Source organism: Diorhabda sublineata, chromosome 4 (assembly GCF_026230105.1).
Source record: "Diorhabda sublineata isolate icDioSubl1.1 chromosome 4, icDioSubl1.1, whole genome shotgun sequence".
NCBI classification, from domain to species: domain Eukaryota; kingdom Metazoa; phylum Arthropoda; class Insecta; order Coleoptera; family Chrysomelidae; genus Diorhabda; species Diorhabda sublineata.
In genome coordinates this window covers 8,711,231-8,728,768 of record NC_079477.1, presented here as the reverse complement: position 1 = coordinate 8,728,768, position 17,538 = coordinate 8,711,231, and the positions used below count along the sequence as shown (strand labels likewise).

Below are 17,538 nucleotides of genomic sequence, written 5' to 3'. Positions count from 1 at the left end.
ATTCTACACTTTATATTTCAATATCTCTATATGATTTTTCAGAGCATTACGTACAAACTCTTCATATTCTGCTTATGCTCGGAAGTACACTAGTTTCCCGAGTGTCTATGTTTCCTTAGCCTGAACTCCAATTTGGAGAAAAGAGGAGTAGAAGCTTACCAATAAAATCACTAATACATCTGCTATTTAAATAACATTAATTTAACAGAATTAAAATTTTTCTTAACTATATAGAAAAATTCGGTTTGTTGCATATTTGTTGCGAGATTGGATTTTTTATGAGCATATATGTCACGCAAGAAGACTGGTGTAGTGGTCAAATATAGAAATGCTTAAAATGTGAACGTAGAAATTTCTTGAGAGGCCCCAAATTACTTCAGGATGTGTTTGTTGTCTGTCGAGGAGAAGTAGCATAGCAGTGTCATGACTTTAAAAGTTTGATTTCATGTTTCTAAACTTACGGGGCCCCGGACATTTTGAAACATTACTACCGGTAAAATATTGGATAAAACCTCCACAGCTTTCTTGAAAATACTGACAGATTGATAGCCTGGAAAGCATGGTGTACTGTGCCGTCGCACTGCTCACACATGCCTGGCCTCAACTGTGTATTCGTTGCCAATAAACATATTCCTGTAAGTGTGAACTGCTTTCTTCTAATTGGGAAACAAATTTTCTGGATCTGCTTTGTACATACCAAGATTGCTTGAAGAATTTAATAATATGACCTAGTATTTTTATTATGATTCAGCTTCATATCATATTAACATCTAAAAATGTATTTTCTCACAATTGCAGCTAATGCGGATAAAAATAGTGAACTTTTGGGTTAGAATAATTTTTATATCTTTTTGCAAGCTTATGTTATAGATAACAGAACATAGAACCCTTTTTGCAAGCGTATGTAATTGATAATAAAATCTGGCACAAGCTATCTCCATGAATGGAATGGACAAGCAGTTCATGGATGTTTTATATATTCGGACTACATATGCAAGATACATTATGAAAGATTATGGTTGGATTGGAGTGAAGCATTTTAAACATATGTGACCTCTGCAAGAAACATTCTAAGAGTCTTACTAGTCAACAATTGTATGTATATTGTAATAAGTAAACAATTAATAATGTCTCATAGACGTTCACCATTATATAATTTTATACTTACTCAATATCATATTGTTTCTATACAAATTTTTAACTTGTAGGTTAAGATCTTTAACATCTAGCTCCATTTTCAATGTATCGACATGTAAATACTTCAAACCATTTTTTTCTTGGACACTTGCTGTTCCTCGTATCATAGCCGAAATGTCATCTGAAAATAAAAGTTTTTCGAGATATTTTAATAAAAGTTAAATGTGGTATTAATTGAATAAGTAGGAGGTTATATGTAATGTGACCATACATGACGTTATTGACGCGACAGTTCTGCTTTTAGGGTAACTATCCCTAGCCAGGTTAAAATTGTCTCGCCGTTGAAAATGTTACCCGGCCACAACTCTCAATTCAACACAAGAATTTTAATGAGAGTTGGTACAGAAAGTAATGAATTTGGTGATTGCACTCAAGAGTTTATTAGCAGCAGTAGTAGTTTTCACTTATTTGAGAGAAAAAATCTATAGTTAGTATTCTGCTACAATCCGGTGGTTACTAGTATGCATCTATCCCTTTGGATATCCTAAATTTTTTGATGATAGTATTCTGTCCTCTATAAACAAAATTGGTGAAACGTCGAAAATTCTTTACACAATTTTTGAAGAGATATCTCGCTCTGATAGAAAAAGTAATCGGTCACATAATAACTAACAAAATTCATATGCTAACCTAACCAAAATAAGGTGATTGTTGAATCTCATACCTAATTTTCCATTGAATGTTCCATTCCCACTCGCTGGTAAAATAATGAGCACACCACTACTTTCATAACTTGAATCGATGGTTAGTTGAGGTATTTGTATTTTAGCTTCGAAAGGTTCATTATTGCTACTTAATCTGAAAATCGATTATTTCATTGTTATTATGAAGCTATATACCTTACACCGTACATAGACTACTACACCAACGAGAAGGTCGCAATACGTCTAGAAAAACTAATACCAAATGATCCAACACGATTTTAGAATTTCCTGGCTACAAAAAATCTTAAATCGTTTTCAATGGTTTTGTGATTGGGTGCAATTCTTTTAATGGAAAGGAAAATGATTTTAATCGTTTGAAAAGAGCCAGATATAATTTCTATTCTTTTGAAAAAATCCAGATCCATTATTAATCGTTAAACAAGAATTAGAAACGAATGTTTTGATAAATAAAATGCAAAAATGAATTTTCGTTTTTAAGAAAACTAATTGAAGATCCCAACTAGTTATATTTAGTCGTAATATAGTAACAGATACTTTGCTACTTCCTATTGTTGGAGAGAATAGAAGAAGTTAGTCAAGTCAAAAAGTTCAAATCAGTGTTAATTATTAAAATTATATAGATTAGATCTTCGAACCAGAATTATATCTAGATCATCTAGCGTAAAAAGTTCAAACATTATAAGCAAATAAACGCTTCCAAAAATGTTGTTTGGTTTTTTACTAAAAATTCTTCCTTTTTAAGATATTATAGTTTTCATATTTAAAGTTTATTATAATTGAATAGTATAATAATAATAAAATATGAAAATTTTCCAGCTACCAGTCATAAATTCGTCGTATAATTTAAAAATAGTGACCATACAGACTCAAAATATTATGTTGAGGGATAACCATAATTAAATCGTTGTAAGCAGTTAGTCCTATCCGATCTTTGACATTGTTAACACGTACTTCCAAACCTCTATTTAAAATAGAAGACAATCTTCCAATAATTTAATGCTCTAATTAATTAACAAATGCACCGTTACCAAATCCATAATCCTAACAGTATTTTTGAATTCTCAAAAAAAGAACATCCCGTATATACAAAACAAAATGGAGTCATAAGAGTTTTCAAAATATGAGTACTTTGTTAGCAATAATTTTGTTAGCTTAGAAAAATTATTATAAACAAAGTATTTATATTTTTTATTAGTTATTCTTTATATACTTTTATGTCGCAATATTGTTTTGTGCGTATATAAAAAGGGTTGCAGAGAAAGAAATTTACGAGAATTTAAACATCCTTTTAGTTTAGAACATCGAAGAAAGCTTGAGAAAATTTTATTAAGTAATAATCGTCTAGTTTATTGAAAAATTGACTGAAATCAAAAATCACAATAGGAATTAATTTTCTAAGTTTAGATTAAAATATATTTATCAATTAACTTTAAGTACCCCTTAATAATTAGTTTATTGACTTCAAATTATTAATAATGTAGGTACAATTCCTGGAATAAAATATTTTTCTCGTCAAATTTCTTTCTTTTCAAGCACCTTTTATGGTCCAAGATCCCAGGGCGATCAGACAAGAGGGTTTTTGTAATGGATGAAACCTTAGGTTCTTAGTAGTATCTCATGCACTTAAAATACCTTTGTGTTTATGGAGTTTGCCAAGTGACACCTAGGCAGGTACCAGGTGGGAAAGGTAACTAAAAATTAGAGTTTTTTGACCTAAATTTTAATGACTGATATTTATATATATATTTTGTAGAATATTATTCTGAACTAGTATTATGAAGTCTCAGACACTTTTCATGGACCAGAACTTTTGTCAGACGCTTTAAAGCTCCACAAAAAATAAATGAACTTTATTTATTTTTTAATGCCTGACTTTTATGTATGTTATTAAAGTAACTACTACAAAGTTATATTTCATCAGCCAGACAAATTTAAACGACCAAACATCCCCTAAATACAAATATGATTCAACCGGGAGTGTGAGCGCGAGAGCACTATGAATGCATTTAAGTCAATCTGCTCCACTCTACTGTGTGTGTATGTGTGCCTATTGCGCGCGACTTAGAGTATATAGTGCAATTTGGGTCTGTAATAGCACATATTTTTGTTGTTTATATCGTGTAATTTGTTACTGATATTAAATTATTTGTGATAGAGAAAACCATGGTAGAAGATAAATTGACATGTATATTTTACAAACAATCTCATGACAAATTAATATTATTTACAAATGAAACTTTTAAATAATGTAAACAAGTTTTAAAACAGCGAGTAATCCATAACCTATAATTCAAAGACTTAAAATTACCAGAGGATTTGTATAACAATGGTTATCATCGAGAGAGCTATAAAAATTTCACTGCTTTACCAAAAAAATATTATTCTGACACTCCTGAATATCCAAAAAGTGCTAAAAAAAATTTATCGAGTGATTCTGAGAAAACACCATTAGCATCGACATCAAGGCTACCAAGTAACCTTAGTATTAATAATGATCCATGTGTACAATCTACCTCAAATCAAACAAATAATTCTACAGCTTTAGATTCAGATGTAGTATCAAATTCAAGTCCAGCTAATACTATGTCTGAACCTAATGTAATACCTGCGCCAAGTATTGAACCTAGTGTTGAATCTGAATCAGTTTAGCCGGTGTCACAGATTTCCGAGGAACCTTGTGCGACTTTTGAGTGTGATAGTAATTCCTTCACTCGTAATAATTTATTTGAACGTGATATGACAACTGACAAAGTCCAGACATGTATATATTGTGACCAAAAGACAAAAAGACATAAATTTATTGGAGGAAATAAAAGTAAAAGAAAAAAAATTTTAGGTGTGTTCGAGTAGTTGAACACACCTTTGAACCAGGATGCTGTGTATTCTATCTTAAATGGTAAATATAAAACGTCAAAGCATATTAATTTGGGATGGCTTTAAAAAACTTGACAAGTAGCCGTAATATAATCGACATCATCCACAGATATGGCTGTAATTTATCATAATTCTTCTTCTTCTTCTTCTTCTTGTAGTAGGACGAGGTCCTGTCAGGTCTGTCATCTGCCCTCTTGTGACGCCGATGTCCAGCTATCGTACCAGCGTTTTGGGGGCCTACCGATTGGGCGTCTTGTGTCTGGTTTCTGTGTTTTGGCCCATTTGGCAATCCGTTCTGGAGCAATTCGTTCTACATGGTCTCTCCATTGTTGGCGTCTTGCTCTTACCCATCTAACGACATCTTGTACTCCCAGTTCTCTTAAGGTATCTGTGTTGGGTATTCTATCGTGGAGTGTGGTACCCTTTATTGTTCTTAATATCTTCATCTCTGCTGTTCTCATTTTTCTCTTTGTTTGTGTTGTGTCTGCCTTTGTTTCTGCGGCATAGGTTAGTATGGGTCTGATACAGGTCTTGTAGATTCGCGTCTTACTTTCTATTTTCACATATTTATCTCTCCATATAATGTCCCGTAAATTTATCATAATTATGTTTTTTTTTCTTAAAATTATTCTAACTGGTATCTTTTTACAATAAAATAAAATAATGTCTTATAAAACAAAATAGCTCCTAATCTATTCATTATTTCAAATACATGCAATAAATAAAGTTACTTCAATATTTATTAATTATTAATTTAACATTAAAGATCACTTTACTGAAGTGAAAATGCAAAAATTTTGGATTGAAAGCAGTAAATATTTTTAATACATTTGAGTTTTTTACTTCGAGACGCATGCGGTTGAATAATATTTGTATTTAGGGGATGTTTGGTCATTTAAATTTGTCTGACTAATGAAGAATAACTTTGTAGTAGTTACTTTAATAACATACATAAAAGTCAGACATTAAAAAATAAATAAATTTTATTTATTTTTTGTGGAGCTTTAAAGCGTCTGACAAAAGTTCTGGTCGATGAAAAGTGTCTGAGACTTCATAATACTAGTTCAAAATAATATTCTACAAAATATATATAAATATCAGCCATTAAAACTTAGATCAAAAAACTCTAATTTTTAGTTACCTTTCCCACCTGGTACCTGCCCAGGTGTCACTCTGCAAACTCCATAAACACACAGGTATTTTAAGTACATGAGTCACTACTAAGAACCTAAGGTTTCATCCATTACAAAAACCCTCTTGTCTGATCGCCCTGGGATCTTACTCTATTAATAGAAGTTAAAAAATATTTATACTTAGTTATAAGAGAAATACCAAACACTATTTTTGGAATCGTTTAATTTGCAATATTTCTTGTTAATTTACAATGAAAATTGCTGAAAATTGGATAATAGAAGAAGTAGTAGTTCATGTAACTTCATTGTACAAGTCGTGAACAAATAAATGCTAAACAAAAAAAAATATTCTAAGCATATTTCAAGCAAATTATAGCGAGAAACATGTGTACCGAATATGACTTACTTGCTAAGTTTACCGATATTACTTGTTAATAATTTACAATGAGAATAGGAACAAGGTTTCTAATGTTGAGTGTATTAGGACAAATAATAACAAAAGAGTATATAAATGTAATTAGTTGCAAGTGTGTATGAATCGCCAATGTGTGTGCAATTAACTTTATCTGTAAATATTAAAAAAAAAAACATGGCAATTTACGTTCACAAATGTGGGTTACGTTCTACAAGACAAGATTATATTGATGTGATCCTTGAACCATTTTCTGATACATTTTAAAACAACAAACGTCATACAAAGTATAATGCTATTGAGCTTTAACGTATTATTACGGTAAATATTCGTAAACAATGGGCTAGTATTTAAGGTTTTTGTTTATTGTCTTTTTTTATTTTCTAATCGATGTTTCGCATCCAAGCACTTTAGATTTAAAACTACTGCGATTTAACAAATACGGTCAATTCTTGATATTTTACATTTCGTTAAAGATGAAGAGTTATTACTTATTAAAAGTTATTCAGAATATTACTAAAATTATTGGGCGTGCGCCAACCCTTGCCCCATAAAATGTGCCAGCTCGTTATCATGGTTGTCATGAAGATTAAACAACTCGTGACCGAAGATTATGAAATGAAGAACAAAGATAAAATATCTATTTACAGTGTATTTCAGTAAAAAATATTTTTTTACATTCTAAACACATAACGAAAAGGATGTTGAATAACATTTCCAAGTGCCATCCATGTAAAATGTTTGATTAAGTACTAAATTCTAGGTAATAGTCTTAATGAATCCGTCACGAGTATTATGTACTCGGACCTTTTGTTTACCTGAAATATACCCGTCCCGAGTTGGCGCATCTTATCTCAACGGATTAAAAATCGTCACCTATTATTTTGCTCTATACAGGAAATGATGCTATGTTTTTTTATAATCTAACTATTTGGAAACGGTGCCAGTAGCATGAAGCAACTTTCAGTGAAACTAGTAGAATTTTTTAGATATGAGCTCATTATTTTTTGTCATTTTTATATAAATTATTAAGTAGTGAACATTAATAATTGTAAATTCTTACTTCAAATTTTCAACTGTAAATTGACTGGCACCAAAGACATCAATGTTTTTCAGAGAAACTTTGTAGCCTTGAGGTCCTGTAGTTAAGGACAACGTTAGTTCATCCATTTTGAACGGTTCCACCGAAGGCAACTCAATTTCTGCAATTCCCTTCTGTAAATAAGGTCGCAGATGATGGATAGCTTTTTTGAAGCATTGTATTACTTCTGGATCTCCTTCGTAACACTGTTTTATGTATGGTGCTAAAAATGATGATGATTAAAAACATTTCATAATACGAGAGCTATACAGAAAGTAGAGAACATTTTGGAAATGGAAATATGAAATAGATTCAATAAAAAAAAATTATACAAATCCTGCAAAACGGAGACTATTTGTTTGTTGCTTTTCTGTTTGGCCTTGAGGCCATTGTCAATGTGCAATTTGTTCTTTTTTAGTGAGTATGACTAGAGTTTTGTATGCATGTGTTGAATCAGAAACAGGATTTCATTGAAATTTAGAAGAGGTTTGAATATAAATGGGGGGTTAAGCATTTACAAAACGTTACGTTTCTATGATATCGTCATACCAAGATGCCGTCTACATTCATGGTTTATGTTGATGGCAGTCTTCTCTACTTACTCTTTCAAACCCCTTCAGTGGTTACACAAGAATACCGTGTGTGTATTGGGCATTACCTGAGTAGTGTTCAGAGTACCTACATTCAGGTGTTTGTACTTTTTTAATTTTGTGGAGGTCAAAAGCTAGGTTATGTAGAATTTCACCTCTCCAAACTTTGTTTTGGTCCACAGTCTAAGGCCTGTTATTAGTCGTCACGTCCATTCACCTAATTTTTCTTCTGTCCACCGTTGTTTTCTGTATTGTACCAATGCGTTCGATGATTATCTGAACTGCTTCTGAATATTCTCTAACGCTCTAAAGCCAGGGTTAACATCCGCAACCACTAAGGCAGCCTCTTCAGAGTCAGTCCGGTAGGAGCTGGCGATCCTCAGTGTACCTTGTCTATGTACCATCGTCTTAGCTTTGCAGTATTTCTCTATTCTAAGAGCATATGATCAGACCTCCGCCCCATATAGAAGAATTGAGTGAGTCGACGCCATCGGCAGCTTTCATTTCTCGGGCCGTAATCCACTAATATTTACCTTTAAACGGCTCAAAATACTGTCCTCTCGGTGGTCTTTTTAGATGTCTTCCGTATCTGGGACAATAAAGTCATCTTCTTATCAAAGACTAAAAGAAAGCTCTACAATTTGAATAGTTTCTTTTACAACGTACAACTTACTGCGCTAGCACATAATTTTCGTTCATGAAAACTCTAGTGTTGGTAATAAGAAGGTACACAGTATTTGATTATTTTTGTTCCTTACAGTGGTTATTTCAATGTATACAAAAAAGAAGATTTAATTTCAATGTTAGCTCTGCATTTTATTTAAGAAGTTTCTTTTTGTTCAATAATTTGACATGAGTCTATCGTCGTTGGATTTAAATGTTATAATTGATTGAAGGGGTTATTCATTTGATCTTGTAACACAATCAGTATATTTTCAAATAATCGAATTTAATTGAACACACCGTGGTTCAAAAAAACATCCGCGCACATGTCTAGTACATACTGAAACTAACTAATCATCGGAAGTTGTTGAATCACACTTCTGTTTCCTAAAACAAAGGACTAGAACAGCTATAAAAATACGATTCTCTGAGTATATTCATGAAAGAATAGGGGAGGATTAAGAAAGAGATAACACGTAGGATGGAACTCTTTGTAATACCCGAGGTCCAAATTTTTGGGGTACAAGAAGTTGATAATAACACACAGCAACAACCCGTAGACTCTAACAAAACAATGTAAAATGGTTACCACTTGAATTGAATTGAGAAAACAAGTGAACTGAATTATCTAGGGTATATTTGGTATCAAATTAAACCAATTTTTCAATACCCTAGAATTCAGATATATTATTTGATATCTTTAGTTAATAACCTACAATTCTTCGACATTATCCTTTGAAACAATTACTCATAAGCCTATTGTTTTAACTCATTGTGAACACTTTTCAATTTAGTCACGTGTGAAATTAAGTGAACTGGTGACAGTTACTGCAATATATCCTTCAAATTTAATTGGAATGTTATATATTCGTTTTGAATAATATATCAAAATGAATATTAAATGTTTTTCAGATACCCAATCAGTATGTTATAATAATAATTAGTGGTTTCCAATTATGTTTGTTTGGATAATTATTACTAAACTGGAATTTCTTGATCCGTTGATGACATTTATGTTGAACTACTGCTACACAAATAATACAATTACACTTTCCGATACGTGTTCTCTAAACACCTGCCCTATCAAAAGAAATATAAATGTATGATAGTCTGAAGAAATGTCTCCGAACAAAAATTATTTCATTGAAAAACTTCGGTTAATAAAAACGTTATAAGTTTTCCTGTATAGATATTCAATAGGGATGGAAACTGTAGCAGTTACTGAATCAAATTTGCTTCAATGTAGAAGGTAAGAAATCAGCGTTCATTGACTCCAATATGTTTTAAGATATTAGAATGAGGCAAACAACATAACACTTGTTTTGTTTTCCATACCACACAAGATATTTTCGGGAAAGCTATGCGCCAAAAAAATCCTATGACAATTACGACGGAGTCGGTATATGAAAAGGTGTTTCATTGAAATTTAATGCGATATCAAAGTATGCATTTAAACCAAATTGATTAATAATATTCAGCAATAACATATCACATAGGATGAATAGCACCGTAATGATGTTTTGTTACCATCTCGATCGATTTTTTGATGAAAAAACTCCTGTTAGCTATTTGAACACCTATACCTTCAGTAATATCAGGTAAACCACGTGATAAGCAATGGAATGAACTAATCCCAGACATATTCATAAAAGGTGACAAAAAAAGGAAAGTAAAGAAGTAAAAGAGATTAAAAAAAAACAGCAAAACCACAACAAGTTGCAAATATATAAAATATTAAAACTTATTGAGAAATATGTATAGAATAAAAAAAATATTATCAAAGTTGATGGATCTGCCTCATTGTTTGTCGATTCTGACCCTTGTATTTTTTTATCCGGTCACTAAAAATAGTAATACTGATTGTATTAGATGTGAAGTTTTCAATATTTCATCAAAAAATAAAATTATTAGATCAGGTGTGCACATTGTACAGCGTACTTTGAAAATTGCTCTAAATATGTCCATTTATGAGAAAAAGTGTATAATAAAGTATAAATATTAGGTTTGGATGGTTGTTGTGTAGAGTCCTGTCGAGTCTTTTATGGATTTGTAGGGATTCACCTAGATCGCTGGGAATTACTAATCTGGAATCATCTTATCCAAAGTGTAAGAGTCATCCGACCCTCACAAATCGGGTGAGACGACCTTCTGTGATTGTTTCCTTCAGTTTTTACTTTTTCACCTTAGCTTTCAAACAATGAACGATACTTTTTTGGAAACCCAATTATCATTTAAGTTGAATTTATTAGCAATTTAAACGTTCTTTGTATAGAAGACAGCCTCGCTAACATAACATATTAGCGATAAGCGGGGTTATATTCTCTCATATACTAATCTTATATAATTCCATCCTGTATAAATGTGTAATATTTGTATGGATTTCACAAGCACTGGGAAGATAAACTCCAGTACAAATTTCGTTTTGTTATTTAATTAACGATGCACTTTTCTTCAGATCTATAATCATTTGGTGCATTAGTTGAAATAGATCAAGAATCAATAAAAAGTTTAATGATACAGAAAGTACCTTAAAGTATTTAATAGTTAACGGGAGTCATGCGGTATGAAGAAATTCGCTTTTAGTTTCACTTTTCTTATACAAGCGAAAGATATGAATTAAATTATAGTGAAAGTAACATTATTCAATCCCAACATAATAATTATTCCTAATATTTTCTTGATGGAGTAACTTCATATCAAATCAACCGAAAATTCGATGGTGATGAAGGTAAATAATGAAGTTATTTAATACCATTATAATTTTGGCTAGGGCAGACATCAATGTACCACCGCACCATATGTACATAGTGTACATTTATGTACACTATGTACATATGTTTATGTTTTAGGACACAATCATAATATTGACTCAATGAATAATAGTATATTATAAGGATTAAAAGTGCATTTTTTTACGAGCAATATTTGCATTCCGTATGATATATACAATTTTTTTCTCCAACCAAGTCAAAATTAAAATAAAGTTAGTTTTATTGAAAAATCATTAATAATTTGGTAATAAATTTGAACACCTATTAATTATAACAGTCGGTAGTCATGAATATCTGGTATTGTTACTAAATATCGATTGTCAAGTAGACGTACTAATATAAATTTTGTAGTAGTTTTTACGGTGCTTTCAAAATGAATCCCTAACACGATGAAAATATACCTGCGGATATATTGAAAAGTGCCGAAGCAGTATATCTAAATCTTTTGCCACCTAAATTTCGCCAAGTTTATGAACTTGCATATCAGCGATTCATGGATAGGTGTAAAGAAAAAAATGTGCAAAACCATGCGGAGAGTTTTCTTATGGTGTATTTCTCAAATTTAACGAAGACCGTCAAGCCATCCACTCTTTGGTCACAGTATTCAATGTTGCGATCCACACTGGATTTCAAAAATGGTGTGGATATTAGTAAATATTCAAAATTACGAGCATTGTTAAAAAGGCAAAGTGATGGATATATACCTAAAAAGTCTACGGTTTTTACAAAGGAGGAAGTGGATCGGTTCCTGTATATGGCACCTGATAATTTATATTTGATGATAAAGGTTGTTCTAGTATTAGTAATTGGAGGGGCTAAGCGTTGTGACGAACTAGTTCATTTGAAAATTGATGACCTTGAGTATATTAATGATAATTATTTGCGTTTATTTCGAAAATATATTGCACTACGGTCATCAAATATACAGGAACGTCGTTTATGTTTGAAATATGTTAATGGGAAGTATCAAAGAATGGTTGTTGGTATTCACAAAATTAGTGCCGTGATGCAAGAAATTGCAAAATTTTTGAAGTTAGAAAATTGGAAGGAGTATACTGGACATTCGCTAAGAAAAACATCTACTACACCTCTTATTGATTTTCGTTTGTATCCACAATTTCTGGGTGACGTTTGTTTGAATATAGAAAAAAGTGATCATAAGCTATTGGAAAACAGTGAAATAACTAAAATCCGGGAAGGCATAATTTGTTAGTTCGTATATAAGCAAAAAGAAATAAGGGTAGAAGCGTTTAAACAATTTTTTTAATTGAAATGACCAAATTTATTGGCATACACAAACGAAATAATAAAAAAACGTTCCTTTCCAGGAAAGTATATTAGTTTCTTGTTCTTGAGTCAAATAGAAACATAATTAATCTTATACCTACTACATAAAATATTAATGGTGTATAAAACTTATTATGAGAAATCTTTGATTCATAAAGTTCTAAGTACAAGTCAAATTGCTTGAGTACCGTAGTTTTCAGTTAAGGAAAATTCCTACTATACCAATAGTCTTTAGCTATATTTATAGCATTTTTTCATTTTAATTTGGTCCTAGTGTCGTTAAGCAACTTATTTTTAAATTGTTCCATTAGTTGCTTTTTCGGTTTTAGTAGCATTTGTATACAGTCTCACATGGATGCCTTTCCTAAGCTCTAGTTACCAATTGGATTCGGAAGTAAAATCTTCAGATTTTATTATTATAATTTTTATTATATTCCTGATAATTTCAATATGTTTTTTCTCGAGACTATCAGAATTTGGTATGTCTTACGATTAATAACATAGAGAAGAGATCTAATAATAATCTAAGCCATCTAAGCCTCTAATACTGATTCTAAATAACAACGTTGTGTGGGTCATACCTCTTTAGTGTCTTCATTGGCTAATGGGTAAGATTTGTAACTAGTTCTTATAATTCTACGGTAATTTAGGGCATTCGTCGATAATATTTAGACAGCATTAGACAGCAATCTACTTAGACACTATGGATTGAATACGCAACGAAGCTTATATGACTAGCTGAATCCCAAAATAGTATTCCATATAACCAATTATTATAATTTTGTGTACAAGTAACATATTAGTAAGATATTAGGATGGGCAGCGAATCAGTCAGAACATTTTTCTGTAAATACGTACAAGCTATAATCTCTTTTATGTATGTATCTTTTTTAGTCCAGTCATTTCGGGTTTATCTGCGAAGAAATTCCTAGTGAGCTGAATTTTTGTATAAATCTTTATTATGGTGTTGTAATGAAAATGTCAAAAACAGACATTGCTCAGAGGTCAATAGCAGTTAGTTTAAAAATTTCTCCTAGTGAAATTATCTACAAAAAATGTTTACTGCATTTTTATGTGAAATCATTCATCTTTGGAGTAGAGCACTGAGAAAGCAATTGTATCATGTTGATGTACTCGTTTCCTCACCACCTACGAAGTAGAATGCAAGGCGCGATATATAATTTTTCTTTTTTCTCTATCAGTAATAGCTGCTAACAAAACGTCGAGTGGATTCAATTCTACAGCTACAACTTCATCATTTCCATCATTTGTTGACCCTGCATTTAAGCATATTTGAAAAAAGTGAAAACGGGGGGCGACCAAAGGAATATTAAAAAGAGCGAAGGAAGAGATATGGGCAACATTAGAAGAATTAGAAGTAGAGATCTGTGATTATGTAGAAAATAGATTAAAAGCAAAAAAAATGAAAAAACATGGTACAATTATGTGGCTAAGGTAAATGGAGAGGAAGAAATATACATGTTGGAAGTTGGTAAAAATAGCAGAAGAAAAAGGATAGAGAGGGGAGGTAAGTTAGTCATAGGGGAAGGGATAAAAAAATAAATGATGAGAAAGATAATTGAGTTCATAAGGAGGAAGGGAGAGATTGAATGGAAAATAATAACAAGGGGGGAGGAAAAGGGAAAACGGAGGGAGAATCATTTCGGCTCCCAATCGGAAGTACTGAAAAACATGAAAACACAAGTAAAAGTTGAGGAATTGGAATCAAGGTAGAAGCAGTGCGGTAGACGAGTGGGGGCGACCCCCTCGTTAAATTAAAAGGTGCTGGAAATGGGGAACTAAGAAACAAGTTTGGGGAGGGTATGACTATGACGGTGAAGAGGAAAGAGGCAGTCTTTACCGTCATGGAGGTAGAACCGTCCATAAGTTCGCAAGCGCTGAAAACGGCGAAATGCGAGTGGACGGGTTCGGAGGAAGGAGCATTAGAAGTAAGAAAGATGAGAGAAAGCAGGTAGGTTGCCAGATGGCCACCATAGCAGTCAAAGAAGATAAGGCAGATGTTATAATGGCCACCAACAACACCTTTCGTAGAATAATAAAAGATGGTGCTAAGTAGATCATCGGGTGCTGGTGGTAATACAGTCGTTATTAGCTGTATTATTTTTTAACTCCCACTGTTTTGTATCAATTCCTCTTCCTAGTCAAGTTTGTATTGTAATAAAGATAATTTTTTGAAATAAAAAGCGCTGATTCTTTTCTTTCATCTGTGATGGGAAAAGAAAAATCTCCGCCACTTGTATGAATGATTATCGTAAACGTTGTTCTGTAACTTTGACAGATTCTCTTAAATACATATATTGATTAATCTATACTCATTCCAAGTTTTGTTTATTCTCTATGTGAATGGATTTGTTTGTTATTCTACAAAACAAATGATCAAGCAATTAATACTAGACTAGCTTTTCTCGAGACCGAAAATTAAAATTCTAGAAATTATTATCAATACCATAATCGTCATTGACTATTATTTACCTTGGTTATAAATTGGTCACGAAACGACATGTTTGGCCTCCTATAAAGAGATATTAGTATAAAAAAACATGAGATTAAATCTATTTGTGCGTCCCTGTGAAATATTACAATTTTTACAATATATGTGAATGACCGCGCTTTCAAAATACAATAGCTGCGTGGAAATACGACAGAGTATTGAAGCAATTCAAAAATTGCTTTCGAGTAATAATAATTATGTAATATGCATACTAAATAAGGCAATATCTCGACGGTAATTTTTTGTTTCCGTAAAGGAACGTCGTCTAATGAATGTCATAATAGAAATAATTTCACTTTAAAATTGTGACTAGTGAAAAAGTGGCAGTTATTATGAGGTTTCAAGATTCTCTAGCTATAATTACCGGTAGTCCATCCTGATCGAACTTTTTTATATTTTTAGGTTATATAAAGTTATATTGTGATATAATTAGTTGAATTGAATAGACATTTGAAGGAAATACTTTTAGAAACAGTTGGCAAATTTTAACAAAAACAAGTTAAGTAACTAAATTAAATCATTGCATATATATATATATATATATATATATATATATATATATACATATATAATATAGAAATAAGGTATGTTAATAATATTATATAATGACGAAAATTGAAAATGCCTATTCAAACTTGCACCCCTGACCATTCAATTGCAAGGCGACGACCTAAGAACAAGATCATTGCAATTTAGTTAACAGTTGAGAAACCAAAAACATGTAAGAAATCAGTTTGATTAATAATATCAAAGAGTAACGCCGTCTTTTGGAGAGATTGTAAATAATCTTTTGTTGCGCCATTTATTAGTGAAATTTTCAAGTTCGATTTCACTATTTTTAATTTTTCACTGGGTCCACCCTATTTTTGATCATAAAAACTCGAAAAATTAATATTTTCGACATATATTTCTTCATTTTGTTTATTTTTTTTTGTCGTATCTGATTTATACCTAGATTTTAAAAGCAAAATTTCAACACTTTTTACCAGTAAAAAATTCAAAAACCATAATTTGCTCCGAAACTGTACTGTACTTATTATGTCGTATTTTTTTGGGAAGTACACCTATACAAAAATGAACTAATTAGAAACATAGCCTTACCTAAGAAATATTAGTTTTCCGATTTTCATTACCAAAAATAGAGTGAACCCCATCAGATTCATCTCATGTAATTAGGTTAGGTTCAAACTAAGATCTCCTCTTTGTCTTATATGTTTTTCAACTTTTGAAACCCAAAAATCCTTACATATACTTCAATAATTTTTCATTAGAATCTAACTAAGTAGATAATATTTTTGAATGAAATGTAATGAAACGGTTTCTGCACAAAAAATTTTCCCAAAATATATATTTTACTGAATAGGTATAAAAATAACAAAATTATGAGATAATAAAGGTTAGAAACGTTTTTTCCCAGTTATTGTTAATGTCCCAGATGGAGTTGAAGTCATGGAAATGATTTTTGCAATGTATTGATAACGTTAATTTTTATTTACAAAAAATGGCTTAAAAAGTAATTGAATGATATAAATAATGTATCGATACTACTTTATTTAATTATATGAGCTTCAATACTTACGCACGTCTGATCCCATTACAGGCACAAAAACAAAAATCAAATAAAACTTCCACATTTTTTGTTCAATTCTACCACTGAAAAATGACGTTATTGTAATGTGCTGTTGACTTTTGTCGTTCTCGTATTTGAGAATGATTTCGTCTCGTGTAATTCACTTTCTCTTGTACGATCCTTAGTAAATAATACAGTGTGTTGAGCTCGACTGTATCCTTCTAGTGAATAATTAGAATGAGCCTTGTTCAAGAAAAAAGTGAATTTGGAATATTGTCCATGGAAAAACTTATACCCGTATATATTTGCAGGCTCATTAGAATGTAACAATAAGGAAAATATATAGCTATTTAGTACACTATTAAAAACTGATGCAGTATGCAAGTTAATTATTAAAATAATGTGTCTACAGAACAATGGTTACTTTCAAGTTCAATCTAAAGAGGCGAGCTTTCGACTATTTAAATGAAATAAATAAAATTCAATCAAATTTCGATACATTTGATGAAAAAGTAGTTTGAAATTTGTTGCTTCACAACAATAACTAGCAAAAACATTAAATAGTATGTCGATCGAAGGAATCACAACAGTAAAATATATACCGTGAATATCGAAAGTATTAATAGGACACGCTAGGAAATATTCGTATTTTTACAGATTTTGTTTGATATTTTGTGTTTTCTTCTAATACACTGTAATGTGCCATGAAATCATGTCAAACAGCTGCACTTTAATGGATTCTAAATCTCCCACCTCTACATTTAGTACTGGAAAGCATGGAAG

General features: G+C 31.4%; 1 protein-coding gene across 1 annotated transcript in view; it reads right to left on the bottom strand.

The window, feature by feature from the left end:
• The window catches only part of LOC130442972 (uncharacterized), a 37,937-nt gene extending 20,700 nt beyond the window's left edge, over positions 1–17,237 (bottom strand). The window contains exons 1-4 of the mRNA XM_056777394.1: positions 16,765–17,237; positions 7,345–7,585; positions 1,862–1,995; positions 1,169–1,318 (exon numbers count right to left, since the gene is read on the bottom strand). Of these exons, the coding sequence (XP_056633372.1) occupies positions 1,169–1,318; positions 1,862–1,995; positions 7,345–7,585; positions 16,765–16,819 (580 nt within the window). The 5' untranslated portion in view covers positions 16,820–17,237. The remainder of the gene's footprint in view (positions 1–1,168; positions 1,319–1,861; positions 1,996–7,344; positions 7,586–16,764) is intronic.
• Positions 17,238–17,538: the final 301 nt, after the last annotated feature.